We start from the raw sequence: 17,421 nt of genomic DNA, 5'->3' as shown, positions 1-17,421 counted from the left end.
TCGCCTACTTCAATCCAGACGCATAAAAGTTGTACAAGAATCATATAGAAAAATTATTAAATCATTTAATAATTTCTAAGCCACATGCTGTTGTTAAAGCGAAAGTTTATCACACAAAATGAATATTACAAAGTTGCTTTTGAAAGTAATTATTGTATTACTTAAAAGGGGAACCATTTATGTTGTTAGACATTTTTGTTTTTGCTAAAGTTGTAGTTTGGTTTTAAGAAATAAATAAATGACTACAAAAAGTTATATTTTCGGATACAATACTATGATTTTTTTCTTATTATTTATTACATAGGTATATTTACATACGTACTTATCTGAAGGAATGAAAGGAATTGTATATGATGTGGCGCTTAATCAGCCATCAATATATGAACATATACGTATGTACATACATATGTATACATACTTTCAATTATGCAACGTATGGGCTGATTATTGGAATGTGTACTGGTTTGCATCCTTCTTGTGGCAGGCTGTGGCTGTTAATTGCCAAAGGCGTTAGTATTAAGTGGTTTTCGTGCTTATTATAAATATCTCTTAATTTTAGCGATCACCTTGGTGTGTTTCTGCATTATGTGAATGTGTGTGTGTTAAATCTTGAAATGACAATCACCGACTTCTTCAGTCCAAGTCGTTGTCGCAGTCGAAGGCGAAGTTGAAGTTGCAGTTACAGTCAGTCTCTATTGAGACTGCGCCCCGACAGAGGACAGAGTCGGACTCGAACTTGTTGCGCCTGTCGTCGTCGTCTTTGTTGTCATTATGTTGTGTTATTTGGCACGATTTGTTGAACTAAGGAGCTGAGGTCTTAGCCTTGTGTTGTTGTTCTCTCACATGTTGTTAATATTGTTCTTGTCGTCTGCATAGTGGTTGAGGTTCAGGTTGAGGCCGAGGCCGAGACTGAGGCTGAGCTGGGATGATGCTGTGCGCGGTTGCATGATGCTGCCGATTGATCGAGAATCGATCAGCAAGCAATCCGCAAAGGCAAGGCGGCGGCAGTAGCTGCATTTGTAAGTGTAAATATGTTTGCATGTGGCCATGGACGAGGGCCCATTGGAAGAAGGGTTAAGCGGCAGCTTCAAATACCTCTTCGTGTTGCGCTCTAGTCCCCGGGATCGGGTGCGGATGCGGGAGCCAAGCTGGCGTCGCTCGCCGCTTATAATTGTCGCATGCATGGCCTATCTCACACATGCATTTATATTTACTCGCTAAGCGCGGCATAAGAACGACAACTAGAGATCGAGACAACGCGACTCCAAGACCCAAAAGGCCGACACGGAATCGCGCCGGACTGGTAGACATGAGCCGAAACGCATTGGTCTGGCTCTGACTCTGTTTCTGACTTTGGCGCGGGGAGAAGAATAAGTAATTCACTTAACGCTTTAATATCTCTGATAAATGCGACCACCACCCCATCCCCAATCGCCAATGATGCGCGTTCCTGGACTTCGCATTGTCCTTAATTGGTGCCATTTTCAATGACTTTGTTTCCATTTGCATGTCTTTCACATTCGGAGAGAATCTGTGCGACTGCCAGACTTACTGGCAGCATCGTGCGAACCGAACGCTCATTTGCATTCTAGCTTACTCGCATTCATACGCAAGACCGTAATAAATGTATGCATTGGCATATTGGCATGCTATCAAATAGTTAAACCTCCAAAAAGAAGCTGGTGTGGATATGAGCCGGTCGTGTTCCGAACTGGATACCGGATGCTGGCCGACCAATACAGCGATGTAGCACCGGTTGGCCACAGTCCCTAGAGCTGATCCAGATCCAGCTGTAGCCACAGTTGAAGCCCACCAGCTACCAATGACTTCAATGCGAGTTTAATGCAAAGCTAAGCCTATAATTTGATCATATCCACTCTATAACTCAGACCTGGTGCAAAATGCCCAGTGGCGCTGTTTAAGGCGGGGCAAGACACTCCCCTTCACCCGCAGACGCAGTGAGAGAGGTCAGATAATGAATGCGCGCCAATGCCATTTCTGGCAGCTCGGGGAGTCGGCCTCGGCTTCTGATAAGACCACCACCAGCGACACCAATGAGTCGCATCGCAGTAGTTGTTGAAAGCGTCGGCTGCCCAACGGGCAATCCTACAGGAAAGCGAGTGAGCCTCACTTAGTAGTCTTGCGTCATAACTCAGTGCTAGCGCTTGGGCTGGGTCATCGATCGGATTACCCGGCAGGCTTTTCAATTCAACACATCCTTGGGTTGCGTCGCCTCCCCAATTATAACCTTGGTTAAATTGTGGCCGATGCCACAGTTCCGCCCCGCACATGGGCGTATGACATTGTGACGCAAATTATAGCAATGCGCTGACTTAAATAAATGCGCGAGTTTGAAAATTGAAAATTGAAATTAACTTGAGACTTGGAACTTGAGTTCAAACATGATATTGACGTCCGCTGCCCTTCAATGCACTTTGCGATTTCACACTTTGCGATATTCCACATAATCACATGCATGTGCTTTAACAGATTTATGTGTATGCACAATATAATATAGGCGCATATGTATAGATTGTATGTGTTTAAATGAATGATTTCTCCATAGAAAATTGGAGGAAATTGATGCTCCCGGCGCCAAGCACTCACCATGTAGTCATTACTGTAGGCCACACACGGTCTCTTTGGAGTCGCTTTAATTTTCAAAGTTATCTGAAACGTACCGACAGTAGGATTGATTATTGTTAAGAGTGTGATAAATCTCTGCTTTTATTAATATATCAGCATGACTTGCTAAATATATATGTTTGAGCGGAAGAGCTTGAATGAAATTGAAAAGAGAACCAGATTAGCATGATTAGTTGTAATTTGTAAGACGCCTCATCGACAGCACACACCATGTATCCAATAATAATTAATTAAATTTGTTCAACTGTTAAAGATATCAAATCTGAACACGTACAGCAACTACACCTAGTACTACTAATAACACCTTCTATTCTTTTTAATAACACTTATCTCTGTCAAAGATTCTTCAATTTAAAGCACCGAATTTAAATTGAAGAATCTTTGACATAATTGTACTTTAAACTGACATAGGCAAGTTGCCATTATACTATTGGCAAAAGCATAAAATAACATGCGTAATACGTATCCATATTCCGTAACTTACTGTTGAGCGAAAAAAAAACATTGATAATCATTAGTTTTTACTTTTATTTTTGCCTGTTAAATTAAATTACTCAAAATTAATAATAACCAGTGAAAACAGAAGATAATCAGAAATTTTTAAGTCATGACGGAAATGTTTTAATTGCGCAATAAAAACAATATTGATGTAATGCATTCATTAGAAAATAAATGTAAGCATAAGCTCACATATCAGCAGGCGATTAAAAAGTCATTATTTACGGTCCGTGCAAAAAAAAAAGGACTTTGCCCGTTTTACATACTCCGACAATACCTGACTCTGCCTTTTCGTCTATTAAAAGTTAATCTAAAAAGGATATATCATTTTGTTTCTAAAGTATTAAAATTAACATAACCAACGCTAATGCCAACAACATCAGCTACGGACCTGTTGCTACAGTTCAATTAATTTTAACTTGGTATAGTAAAAATTTTACATGCTTTTCAATACTATTTGAAAGCTACGTTTTTCGCAATTTTCCAGCGAAAAATCAAATCTGAAAGTGAAACAATTAAACTTTTTGGTTAAAATTGGTGAGAACTGGAATTGTACTATTATATATGCATATGTATAAATATTTTACATGCATATGTACATATGTATGCATGTTCATATTTACAAAATAATGCACCGAGTGGTAAAATGTATGTACATACATGTATATGTACACGTACCGGTACTCCATCTCGCCTTCGTTTAATCCATTCACAACTACTTATTCCTGACATGAAATATTATTCAGATAATTTAGAATATTGATTACTACCCTGCAAATCTCAACTATTGTTATTATTAATATTTTATGTTCCGTGTACATTTTTTTTGTGCACCCCTGCTCCAAGATTAGATGCTAGTGCAGTTATTCAGGTACATATATGTATGCCGTATTTTAAAGATCCTTTAATTTCAGAGTCAACGTAGATTGTAAAACATGTTTAAAAATCGAAATTGAAAAAAAACGTACTTTTAAGAAGTACAACGTACTTACATATTTTTAAGTGGGAAGGAAATGACCCTATATTTGATCAATAAAAAAATCCATTTTGAAACACTGTCGCATTATATTCTCAAAGCCGATGCATGTCAGTGTTGCTATCTATTATTTTCTCTGTAACCTTGTATTAATAACTAAATTTGTCCTACATATGCACTTAAATTATTAATACACATGTATTATATCTTGATTTGGCGCGGCCAGGATCTTGGTTTTTCTGAATTGATTTCCATTAGTTTTATGGAGCATGTTTCATATTGTTCGACTTACACGAATATTCATTATATTCATTTTACACGAATATCATTATTTATATATACCATAGTACTATCAAATTAACAAAATAACAATATATTAAAAAAAAAAAATACTAAATATACAATCATCGATAGGTACTCGATTTTTTTCTAACAACAATCTCCAGCCCTAGCACCAATACCAAGAACAGCGCCAACGTCAGCAAATCTGTTTAATTTTTATGTATTGCAGTTAAAACCATTAACTATAAGTGAAATATAGTATTTCTCTGTTGCCATGGCTAGCCCAAGGACGCGAAGAGTTCTTCAAGAATTAAAACCTCAGGATGAAAATTCGGTAAACATAAGTCGCGGATTTCTTTTCTGCATATGCATGAACATATGTATGTATATACATTTTTTCTATATACATACATACCTGAGTATGTTCATGTGCATATTTGCACATACATACATATTTAGATTGCTCAATAAATAAAATCTAATTTTCATAACCCTTTCATAGAAATGCTTTGAATGCGGCACACACAATCCCCAGTGGGTATCAGTAACCTATGGCATTTGGATATGTTTGGAATGCTCAGGAAAGCATCGCAGCTTGGGCGTGCATTTGTCGTTTGTACGCTCAGTTACTATGGATAAGTGGAAAGACATTGAGTTGGAGAAAATGAAAGTAGGCGGCAATCGTAATGCACGTGAATTTTTTGAAGATCAGCCAGATTGGAATGATCGAGCGCCGATTACGCAAAGATATAATTCTAAAGCAGCTGCGTTGTATCGGGACAAGATATCTACGTTGGCACAGGGCAAGAGCTGGAAACAGAAGGATGCCGAGGAACGTTTGAGTAGTAGCTTATCTTCTTACAGTTCTAGTGGTATGTCGGGCGGCAATGGCAACTTGCAAAATACAACTGGAGGTGGCTATCAAAACGGTGGTGCAAGTTTCAATGATGCATCCGGTTACCAGCAATTTCAAACACAAGAGTTCAAAGATCAGAAAGAGGAGTTCTTCAGTCGTCGTCAAGTAGAAAATGCTTCAAGACCTGAGTATGTATTTAATATTAATATAAATATCATCCTGTTTAATCTATTTTGAAATACCAATTATTGCAGAAACTTACCACCAAATCAGGGCGGCAAGTATTCTGGGTTTGGCTTCACCCGCGAGCCACCTGCAAAAACCCAATCTCAAGAGCTCATTGATTCCACTTTAACTACTTTGGCATCTGGATGGAATTTATTTTCCTCAAATGCTTCCAAGCTGGCTAGCACAGCTAAGGAAAAGGCCGTGACAACAGTTAACTTGGCTTCCAATAAGGTATTGTAATATGCAAAGAATAATTTACGCTACCAAGTTGGTTTATTTTTTGGTTCTTATTGCTCTTTTGATTCCTTATGTTATATGATTTGTTTTTTGTTTTTATTTCGTTTGTACGTAGATAAAAGAAGGCACATTGCTAGAATCTGTGCAAAGCGGTGTTACAGATGTGGCCTGCAAGGTCGGTAGTTCCTGTTATCCAATATTTTATAATAGACTTCTTAATTCCATACGTACTTTATTGACTTTGATTATTTATAGATGTTTTAATCTTTTAGGTTACAGATATTGGAAAACGCGGATGGGGCAATTTAGCTGGAGGCTATGGTAATTCCTCCTCACAATCTGGCTATAACGATCCTAGTATGGAGGATAGTGGCTATCAGCGTTCTCAATCAGTAGGCGGAAATTTAGCTAGTGGTCTGGGTCAAAAAAGTAGAGTCAGTGATGGAGACTGGGGTGGTTGGCAAGATAATGCAAGCAACAAAACACATTTAACTAGCTCCAACTCTTATCATAACCAACTTACCAGCAGCAATGCTGGCGGTGTTGCAAGTAATGGACTTACCCACGATGATGATTGGTCAGGGTTTGAAGCGGCCAACTACCAGAGTCCCGAAACATCGTATCAAAACACGCCCTCGACTGGACAGTCTTCACGAAAATTGCAAGAAACATCTGGAAAATTAAGTGAGGGATTTGACAACTTGGATGTCAAGCATGTGAAATCTAAATCTAGCACTTTAACGACTGGCCAGCCAAGTGCTGAGGATGATGCATGGAATTTATTAATGAATTAAGACATACATATTTCCACCTATAACCATGAAGCGATCTGTTTGTTTATTTAATTTGTTATCTGCATGTACATATATATGTATTGAGTCAAATCTGTTTGAGCTTGCATTTAATGTAATCAAAGGATATTGCGATTAAATTTCTATATATATATATAATATTCAACAAATATGTATGCCTACTCTCAAGAAATAGACCAATTTTTAATAGAATTACTACTTGAATAAAAATAAATAAAATTATGTATGGATTAAAGACTAATATTAACATTTTTGACATATATGTATGAATATTTAATGAATTGCAAATGCTTTTTTATATAAAACTATATTTATCCGAATACAAAACTTTGTTTAATTCTTTTTAAAAAAAATCTAATAATTACCGATACGATATCGATTTTCTGAATTAAGCAGTGCTGCTCCGGTAAAATAAATAATTATTTATGAATATATCTTAGTCGATATATCGAATAAGAATTTGTCTCTTGGGCGCATCATTTAAATATAGTTGTATATTCTCTTAACAACTTAAATTAATTTCAATTATTTTGCATGTTATATAAACGAACCATTTAATTAACCATTTTTGAGCAAAGCGCCAAGTGTGCCCCTCATTAACAAACATCGATAGTAAACAATATCACACACATCGATAACTTCAAGACTTTCTGATGTGTGCTTGCAGCCCTTCCAGCTGGCATTCGATACGATTTTTTTTTAACATTAACGTTTAAATTAAGATCACAGTGTTTGATGAACTGATTTACATTTATCATCGAGGAAACGTTTATAGCCTTATCTAATTGATCTGTCAAATCAAGGAGTATGTTTTTAGAATGGTGTACAATGTACACTACATATGTTACTTCGCATTAAAATTTCCATGAAATTTATCCATTTGCATTTGTGACATCGTGTCAGATATGTGTTTGGTTGTGTGTGTGTGTGTATACGTATTTACCTATGATTGGTAGTGTTAGTGAGAGCGTGAAAAAGCGTACGCAGAAATTGAATTTTGCAAATTTGGAAGAAAAAAATTTGCAGGAAACTTGAGTCATACTCTTTTCAAATAGCAGAATGTATGTGCAAATTCTAGGCAACAGAAATACAAGCATTTACGAAATGCCCTAAAGTAGAAACTTACAGTAATATAGTGTCCTGCCTCCTGGCATGAATTTAATGCATGACAGTTTTCAAGGCTCCCGCTTATTCTGGGAAGTCTTTATTGGCCTTGAAATCAGCAAAAAATCAATAAACCAAGCTGTGCCCATTGACCAGCTGGTAGAAATCCATAGAAAGTGTTTGAAATTTAGAAAGTTGACCGAAATTATATTCTTGTGAACATGATTAAATACTTATGTACATGCATACATACATATGTATACGTATCAATCATTCATCACAATTTTTGGGTGCATGTGTGCAGGAAGAAAAAAATCAGATTGCTTAAATTTTTTGTTATATACAAATACTCTCAACAATTTTGAAATAATGCCTAAAATGAACGTACACTATTTTACATATGTATATGTATATGCATGTATGTACGTATTCTGTGCAATGGTAAATATGTATACACATACATACATTTATTCCCACATATTTGTACATAAGCAGTATTTATTTTAGAAATTTGTAAAATATACAATAAAAATTTTCATTTGTATATTTGTAGCGCTCAAAGTAACCGTTAATCGAGAGTCCATGAACAAAATGTGCCGCCCGTAGAGCAATCCGTCGATTGAAGAGTAATAAGCGAATTGAATCCTAACTAACTTGCCTTTATCTGGGGTTGCGGAGGAACTAGAGATAAAGGAAGATCGCACAGATTGTGAAAACTAAACAAAGCAAATATACTGAAAGCACAACGTACAGACGAGTCTGGAGAATGGTTAGAAAGCAAGTGGGTCTTGAAAACAACGCGACCTTAGAAGTAAGTCAGCAGACTAACCAGCCGGAGCAGCAGCAGGAGTATCAACAACGCCCAGTGGATTTTGATCTGACGCCAAAGGAAATACAGAGTAGCAGCTTTAACTTTGCGCAGCAGGCAAATGCCATATATATGCCACTAAAGTCTGGCTGTCCATATGACGAGGATTTGCCGCACAAGCTACGCCTGCAACATGCACACCTTACGATGCCGTATAACTTCAACACAATGCCACCCCAAAATACCGTTTCCGGCGTACCGTTGTCTATTATGCCCGCAGAAATACCAGCAGAGGATGAGGAGCGTCTTGAGCGCATCTTCAACCAATTGGATCGCGATGGTGATGGCAAGGTTGACATTCATGACTTGTCGGCGGCACTACACGAGTTCGGCCTTTCGAGTGTCTATGCGGAGGTGAGTGATAGCTCTTTGTAGATTGTGGGACATAATAAGTGCATAGGAATTAAATTAAAATTGTGGTACAAATAATATATATAAACATGTACATGCAAATGCAAGAGTATTTGCTTAGTTTCCTGTTGCCAAACAAAAATGTGACCTCTGAACATATTCGCTGTCTGTTTTTGTTGTCATATTTGAGCACACAAGATAAATCTCTCAGTCTAAATCTGTTCTCAAAATACAGAAAAATTAAGATAAATTTTATAATACGCGGTTGGGTATATTTATAACAGAAACTTAACATTATGAGGCATGCTTTTATTCAAGGTGTAATGGTGCAGCTGGCACTCTCAGTTTATGTCAGCAAACGCTTGGTTTTTGTTGCGGGTATAGAACTTTATAAAAGTTGCTTAATTGATATTTTGCAGAAATTCTTACAACAATCGGACAAAGATCAAAGCGGAAACGTGGGATTCGCTGAATTCTTAACTTACGTGCGCGAGCACGAGAAAAATTTATGCTTACAATTTTCGCACTTGGACAAAAATCGGGATGGTGAGCTTTTTTTTGATAACAAAATATAAGTAAATATAATTCCAATATATCTATATCGACCCTCAGGAAAAGTCGACTTAGAGGAACTAATATCGGCATTCAAAGACCTAGGCTTGGACATAGACGTCGATGAAGCGAAAAAACTGCTCGGAAGGTACTGTTATTTGATTCGAATCGAAGTGTTTTCATAAATTTTCTAATTACATTTTATTCCGTAGAATGGACAAGGATGGTAGTCTGAACATAAGCTTTAATGAGTGGCGAGACTTTATGTTGCTAGCGCCCTCAACGGACATTCATGATCTGATTAAATTCTGGCGGCACTCTACTGTAAGTCCCACGTGCTGCCCTTAGCCCAACATGCTTGTAAACCAATAGTGTAGGCGTTTTAATGTACTTTTGTATACCGCTTTGTAAAGATGTGTTCATTTATTTATTTCACACTCCTGAAGAATCCCAGTTTGCTCCAGGTGCGCTTTTATTTTGAAATTCGGAACAAATTTGATTCAATTCTAGTGGTTCCTGTAAATACCGATTTCCTTACTGCTTTGCTGAATTGTCTAGACATATTATATATGAAGTTTTATATGTACTTGTATATACCACATGCATATACATAGAAACACATGTGCATTGAGTATCATATTTAAAACTAATTGTTAATCCTTTTTACCTTTCCTGTTTCGTTAAAACCGTTGAATTTGATATACATAATACTCAACTATATTGCTTTAATGTAGTACCTGCATACACACAACTCCTGACTAACTGAGGAAGACCTAAAGGTACATATCGATAACTAACTTATAATCAATTATTATATCCAGTAGAGCGTACAAAAACTCTATCTTGGTATAACCATTCACAATTCACATTGGCACCACCTTTGCTTATCACAACATTCTTGTAGATACAAACATATAGTATTAACGTTTACCATTCAAAACCCAGTCAAGGTTTTTCCTATCGGCCGCGGGTAGGTCCACCTCTGATAGGCATTTGAACTTTTGAGGGTCACTCGTATTAGAGTGAAAAGCTCTACTGAGAGCTCTGTTTTCTCTCCCTTGACCTGGCGTCATCTGATAGATTTATTTGTCATATAGTTGTCTCTATGCGTTCGCCTTCATCTTATCTATCTCGAATTCTCCGGCACTCATTTACAATTCATTCTTTTATAAGCATCCAGTCATTGCTATTGTGTTAGGGAGGGGCGCTCGAAGCTCGCTTCGTTCCCTTTGTTGTCTGCATAATCATTTTGTTTACACATTACTCGTTTTTGTTTTGTCTTTAGCTTTCGGCAATCGTCTCGTTTGTTATCATTTGTAATCGTTTGTTTGTATAGTCAAAGTCTGTACCTGATACAAGCTTCATTCGTAGGCAACGATCGTTTGAAGCGATTTAATATTTGCTGCTAAGGCTTTAATTTTTTATAATTCCTCTGTTGGATATCAAATCAGTGGACAGGTTTATAAGAAATCTCAAATCAGTCTGATCGACTTTAATAGGACAAAGTTAAAAAGTTCCGTCCACTGATAAGAACAAGGTCTTGTTTATCAAACTGCTTTCGCGGATTGACGATTTAAGTCTAGCACATAATTATTTTTAGGTTTTCTCTCTACTGCAACTGAACTTTACTTTTAATTTGATGCAGTTTATTCGATTAACTGTTAAACAATTAAGACGTTTACTCTCCACCAATACGATATAAATATTACATGTGTTTTTTTTTTTTTTTAAATACATGCTATTAGTTAGGCAGTAAATGTATTAATTATTTTGTAGAAAATGTGGGTTGTCGTGCACCTAATTGAAATATGCCAGTCACACTTAAATGGGTGTGTCAGCCTCTGTTTGCAATTTTGTGTAGCTTATCAGTTTGACCCAAGCTTCTTGCGCAAAAGCTTGTAACATAAAAGTAATCGTATTAAATAGATAAGCCTTGTACCTTTTACTGATAATACATTTATGTACGTCTATACAGGTCTGTTGACAAGTACAAGTATTAGACGCAGGCTCTTGTCGCGCTACAGTGCAGTTTGCAAAATTTCCATTTCTAGAAGCAATACGACGCATTTCTCGGACCGAAGTGTAGCCCAGTCATATGGCAGATTTTCCGCCTTACAGCCCCATTACCCCATTGCATTCTCTTTTCCATCAGGGATGCCCTTGATGTAATGAAATCGGAGGAAACCGGTTAAGCATGTCGTCACTAAACTAAACACTTGACTTGGGCGGAGTGAAGCGATTTAGACGAGTCCATGAAAATGTTACGAATTTGATAATTGTCTCTGTGGCAAAGTCACAAACAGGTTCCAACACATGCACACATACGTATCTATGTGAGTAAGAAAGCTGCTAATTGACAACAGTCGCAGCTGTTTTAGCGATTTAATTGGGGAAGGAGAGGGGAAATTTAGTTTAAGGCAGCACTGAGAGTGGTGGGAGGTGTGGTGGGCCACGCGCTTGCTGCTTTGATAATACACAAAATACGAAAACAAGCCGAGCAGCTTGTACTTTGTGCCTAGCGCATCGGCAACTGCGCCAACGACGCGAAGCTTCCGAACGACAAGCGCAACAACAATAACAACAGCTAGCAACGGCAGCGATCGCTCTTGCTCTGACTTTTAGTCTTGTGGCATCTGGCTCACGCGTAGGTTGTGCGCGTGTTAACATTCGTTCCGCACTCTCCAGAGTGATATTATATAACAGTTAAAGCTGAAGCGGTGACTGCTTACGTTCTTTTGCTGCAACTCCTATCGCGACTTTTGACCAAGCGACGCGTTTTGTTGTACCAGTTAGGCAACGTTTGCTTCCCGTTATATTATTTCTATCTGCCGCTCAATAATTAATGGCAAGTGGCAAGTGCTCAAAGTGAAAGTTGTGTAATTGTTAATGTTATTGTCGCTGTGGAATAGTGAAAGCCAGTGCCAGTGCCTTGTCTCATTCCATTCGACTTGCATAGAAATATTTGCAGCATTTATACCGCTTGCGTTTCGCAACTGCAATTGCGAATTGAAAGACAGACGAGCTGTAAATTGGAAACGGTGCAAAGCACTCATACACATACTAAAACAGTTGTGCCACAATGTTGCGAAACGGCACATATCAATATAACTTACCGGTCGATTACCACAACGTACAGCAAATGGCAGTCGCTGGTGATATGATGGAGGACTTTGTGGTCATATTCCGTGACATGATGGGACGGGTATGTTGACAATTAGTTTGTGAAAAGTCCACATTTGCAATCAATCAACAGCACGCTTAGCGGTTAATCCCGAGCGGGGGATTTTTCATAGGATGTTGACTCATTAATTGAGAATGTTGTTGTTAATCTTATCGATTCAATAATACTTTCATTTCACACAATATACACTCGGGACGTCTTGAAAATATTTCTAACGCTACTAAGAATACAGAAAAAGAAAAAAATATATAGCTAGCGTTGCAAATTCCATTCCATACAGCTGAGGCTCTTGGGCAATATGCTATGTGAATCTCCAGTCTCGTTGCAGCTGCTTCAATTTTTTACTTCATGTATAAGCTGCTATCCGCGATTCGTTGGCTTCGCCTTAATTTACTGCTGTCCATACATGTGCGTGTGTGTTTGTGTGTTTGTATATACATATGTGCTCGACGAATGGTTCGCATAGCAACAGCGTGCTGAAGTCGAGCATGTGTACAAAGACTTTGCATGCGTATGCGTAGCTGCTGATATGAAACCGGTCGTACTTCGACGCCTCCACCTTCGTTGCCCAAATCAACGTCTCTTCGCCTATGTTGATCGTGTCGTGATCACTTAACTGTCTCCCAACTCTGCCTGTTGCTAAGTGCTGCTTGACGACGTCATTATGCTTTGCTATTGGTCAATTAAACGCCTGTGCGCTATGTCAAGGCTGCGCAGGTAAGACAGTCAGTGTCGGTGACGTCAAATGCATAGTGAAAATAGTTATTTATAAACTTGTTGATCTCTTGCTCCGCCTGCCTGCTGTTTACTATTTATGCGAGTCGTCGGCTGCTTGCGTCACAACTCAAGCTCCGTGAATTCCACGCTGATATCGCATTCCATTTATGCGGTTGCGGGTAACTCTATGAATCAGCATATTAGCAACAATTGTATCTGCCTTCAACTAAAGCTTCCATGGCTTGGTGTTCGTTGAATTGGAATTGGCCCAGTTCACCTTCGCTTCGCATGCAGCTAAAATTGCTTTGTTGGTCAGACAATAGCTGGTCTAATTGTATTTTAAAGCCTGTTTGCCTTGACTTGGACATCGATGAGCTATTCAAGGCAATGTACACACATATGCATGTATATGTATGTTTTGGGGCATACTTGCGTACACATTTGTAAATGTTTGCGAATTACTGCGATTTCCATATTCGCTAGCAAGAAAATGAAAATGTGGGCGTGATATAAATAGACTTAATTATAGCTTTCCCTTGTCATGAGTGTGAGCATCTATTGTATGTATTTATGTAGGGGTGACACTGTCATATGACTTTGTTTTTTGAAATACATAAAAACATGTAGGTACAAGCAATCTAAGTAAATATCGCAATTTAAATGATCGCCATCACAGATAAAATTGGGGTTTAACAAGTGAACAATTTAACACTTTTGCCGGAGACTTACAATGCGAATTGAAGTGAGAATGCGTTAAAATCACAACGTACTGTTTGCCACTAATTTGCATATGTATTATGTTAAAATATCACACAAGCACTAAACAAGTAGATATGATTTCTATATGATTTCGCAAATGGAAACAAGATTTTTGTTACTTTGGCCTTTTAGCTTATTTGCGGGTACTGGCCTTTTGGTATTTACTGAAAGGTACATTAACCTATTTCTTTATTTTTTGCTCTGCTTACCTTGAAATCAACTTTAACATCTGATGTTAATAGAAGCTGCGTCAATGTTTCTATGCTTATTGTCTCTATACACAATTACTACGAATTTGCGTATTCTTATCGTTGTTATTTTTTTTGTGCGAAAAGCTTTGAAGTCTCACAAAACTTGCTTATCACGCATAGACAGCTTGGGCTGACATTTTGCTCAAGTTTCTTATCAGTTTCTTATCAGCCACAAACGCATAGGAAATTAATAGACCGTAAAAAATATTCACCTCCACTTGTACCTCCATATAAGTTTTTGAATACACAGGCTGAAATATTACAAGCGGGAGCTGGTGCTGGTTAAGCAATAGCGCTCCCCGAACCTAATCGCCGAATTACGTAAGATATTCGTGACAGAAGGGGGCACGTCCGAGAGACCAAAGCATCACGTATAGGTAAACATAGTTACGTATTTAATGTAAGTGCATATCTATGTGAACGGTCGGTCAGAAAAAGCAGAGAAGAGAGGTCAGCAACAGGGAAGCGTGCTGCTCTCTCAATTTAGAAATATACGCATACATACAAACGCACAAACACTCACACATAGTGGACTTCCGCATTGCGTTTCGATTTTGGCAGCTTTTGCATGGATAAAGCGGAGGGGCAAAGAGCCTATGGGGACATTCTGTGGGCTAATTTAATTAAATTTAGTATTTTCTCGTATTTGTTGAAAACGCTTTTGCAGTTGATGCTTTTATAAAAATTAGACAACACTATAATTGCGAGTTTTGGCCGACTATACGGCTTGCATGATCCAAAACTAACGCAATTTTTTTAGGTAGTAATTCGACGATGTCTGGTCTCGATGCTGATGCTGACGACGGAAATTGCTGGGGAGCAGGAACAGGCGGTCAGAGGCTTGAATTGAATTTGCTGTTCTTTTTAGTCGTAGCTAGACAAATTTTTACTTTCATTTGTGGATGTTTAATAGGCGCTTGTCTAAGACCTTTAAAATAATTAATTAAAACTACTCTAATTAATCTAATTTTTTCTTAATTACAGTACCTCGATATTGGCGAGGATATGAATGTACCTGATGACTTTACGCAGAAGGAAATGCAGACGGGTCTCTGGTGGCGTCACCTTGTCGCTGGCGGTATCGCGGGAGCAGTGTCCCGCACGTGTACTGCACCATTGGACAGAGTTAAAGTGTTCCTGCAGGTAAGCTACTAACAGGCTTGAAAGTGTTTCCAATATATATCTAACTAATTTGGCCTTTTAATATTCGGTTTGTTCAGGTGCAAACGCGGCGAATGGGAATCTCAGAGTGCTTGCACATACTGCTGAATGAGGGCGGGGCGCGCAGCATGTGGCGTGGCAATGGAATAAACGTTCTTAAGATTGCACCTGAAACAGCCCTAAAATTTGCTGCCTATGAGCAAATGAAACGGTTGATTCGCGGCAACGACACCTCCCGACAGATGACTATTGTTGAGCGTTTCTATGCGGGCGCCGCAGCAGGCGGCATCTCACAGACGATTATATATCCAATGGAAGTACTGAAAACACGCCTGGCGCTCCGTCGAACAGGTCAATACGCCGGTATTGCAGATGCGGCGGCCAAAATATACAAAAATGAGGGTGCGCGCAGCTTCTATCGTGGCTATGTGCCCAATATTTTGGGTATTCTGCCGTACGCTGGTATAGATCTTGCCGTATATGAAACGTTAAAGCGCCGCTATATCGCCAGCCATGATAACAATGAGCAGCCCAGCTTTCTAGTGTTACTAGCTTGTGGAAGCACGTCCAGCGCGCTTGGTCAACTGTGCTCCTACCCACTTGCACTAGTGAGAACTCGGCTACAGGCTCAAGGTGAGTTTTATTTGGTGGTCGAAACAGTTTTTACACACTCTAATTACGCATTTTTCTGTTCCTTATAGCGGCTGAAACAGTTGCCTTGCAGAAGCGCAAGACGCAAATTCCATTGAAGTCCAGCGACGCTCATAGTGGGGAGGAGACTATGATTGGCTTGTTCCGAAAGATTGTGCGACAGGAAGGGCTAACTGGACTGTATCGTGGCATAACGCCCAATTTCCTGAAAGTGCTGCCCGCCGTCTCCATCAGTTACGTTGTCTATGAATACTCGAGTCGAGCGTTGGGCATCAAGATGTCGTGATTTGTTTACCTTGCGTTCCTGGCAGCCGTCTGCAGCGCAGATACTGCAATAGAGCCTGAGGGAACGTATCTGGTGCTATGCTCCTTTTTTTGTATAGTAAAATAGTAGTAGCTGTAAGTAATGACGTCCCGGTCGGGTCTATCAGTGACGGGCTGGGGTTCGTGCTGTTGTCTGCTGTAATGCAACAGACTGTTCTTCTTTTCAAGACAAATGATGACTAGCTGCTTTCCTTAAGTGTAAAACAAACCTCTTCCATACTCTTGGTATATATATTTTTTTTATAATTTATAGTTGAATTAGTTCGGTTACTTTTTAAAATTACAAAATAAGTGATACTATGGCTAATTTATTTATAAATATAAAGAAATGTTAAAATTAAGCGTGTGGGGGATGAGCAAGCAAAGCAAGATTCTGAACTTATCCTCAAGCCGATGTAGCTTTAAGTGATTATTTATTAACATATTGTATGTAGGCTATCTCAGAGGTCATTGTGGGATGTTTATACAATTAACGCGTACGGAGACTTATTTCATACCAAAAAAAAAAAAAAAAATCAAATTGAATGATGTTAAGGCGTCAAACACGATTACAGCTCGCAAGCTAATGTCGACAAAGACTAGGATTTTCTTTGTTTTTTGCGCGACGTCTAAATGTAACACAATATAAGAACGAACTATAGTTGGTAACATGGTGTTCCGAACTCCAAGTATATAGGCAGTGTAAGGCTAGCTAGCTTGAGTTTAGCGGAATCAAACGTATAAGCACTTGGGAGCGTTCAAGCTTGTACTCAAAAGACATAAACTACTCGTATTTGTTTAGCATAAACTTACAGAAAACACAAGTTATACTTAACGTTTGAAATGTGATGATAATAGTTTTTAATAAACAAATATATAATATCATATATCTAAAATTCAAAATCAAAAAATGCGCTTCAAAAAGTCGTCTAGTTGTGAATAGCTAGGCTGAATTGTGGTATCATTTTATTCTAATTGTTGTATTTAA

General features: G+C 38.5%; 2 protein-coding genes and 1 long non-coding RNA gene across 8 annotated transcripts; 2 read left to right on the top strand and 1 right to left on the bottom strand.

The window, feature by feature from the left end:
* Positions 1-4,571: 4,571 nt before the first annotated feature.
* LOC108599823 (ADP-ribosylation factor GTPase-activating protein 1) lies at positions 4,572-6,672 on the top strand. 3 transcript variants are annotated; one of them, XM_017986927.2, is made up of 5 exons: positions 4,572-4,736; positions 4,905-5,446; positions 5,513-5,717; positions 5,839-5,898; positions 5,996-6,670. In XM_017986927.2, the coding sequence occupies exons 1-5, from the start codon at positions 4,677-4,679 to the stop codon at positions 6,515-6,517; spliced, it is 1,389 nt and encodes a 462-aa protein (XP_017842416.1). In that variant the 5' UTR covers positions 4,572-4,676; the 3' UTR covers positions 6,518-6,670. The 3 variants fall into 3 exon arrangements, with proteins under 3 accessions (XP_017842416.1, XP_017842418.1, XP_017842417.1); XM_017986929.1 differs by having other exon boundaries at positions 5,979-6,055; XM_017986928.2 differs by lacking the exon at positions 5,839-5,898 and having other exon boundaries at positions 5,996-6,672.
* On the bottom strand, positions 6,051-7,924 carry LOC108599825. The gene is made up of 3 exons (XR_001915168.1): positions 7,662-7,924; positions 6,286-6,395; positions 6,051-6,139 (listed from the first exon to the last, which is right to left on the bottom strand). It is a non-coding gene; the product is annotated as an uncharacterized LOC108599825 (long non-coding RNA).
* On the top strand, positions 7,253-16,736 carry LOC108599821 (probable calcium-binding mitochondrial carrier CBG00135). Of its 4 annotated transcripts, none has more exons than XM_017986922.2 (9): positions 7,253-7,340; positions 8,193-8,861; positions 9,278-9,404; positions 9,471-9,558; positions 9,623-9,734; positions 15,079-15,150; positions 15,303-15,461; positions 15,539-16,112; positions 16,181-16,736. In XM_017986922.2, the coding sequence occupies exons 2-9, from the start codon at positions 8,406-8,408 to the stop codon at positions 16,414-16,416; spliced, it is 1,824 nt and encodes a 607-aa protein (XP_017842411.1). In that variant the 5' UTR covers positions 7,253-7,340; positions 8,193-8,405; the 3' UTR covers positions 16,417-16,736. The 4 variants fall into 4 exon arrangements, with proteins under 4 accessions (XP_017842411.1, XP_017842410.1, XP_017842412.1 ...); XM_017986921.2 differs by lacking the exon at positions 7,253-7,340 and adding an exon at positions 7,990-8,080; XM_017986923.2 differs by lacking the exons at positions 7,253-7,340; positions 15,079-15,150 and adding an exon at positions 7,990-8,080.
* The last annotated feature ends 685 nt before the right edge of the window (positions 16,737-17,421 follow it).

Source organism: Drosophila busckii, unplaced genomic scaffold (genome assembly GCF_011750605.1).
Source record: "Drosophila busckii strain San Diego stock center, stock number 13000-0081.31 unplaced genomic scaffold, ASM1175060v1 chrUn_07, whole genome shotgun sequence".
NCBI classification, from domain to species: Eukaryota; Metazoa; Arthropoda; class Insecta; order Diptera; family Drosophilidae; genus Drosophila; species Drosophila busckii.
This window is presented reverse-complemented; position numbering and strand designations above follow the sequence as displayed.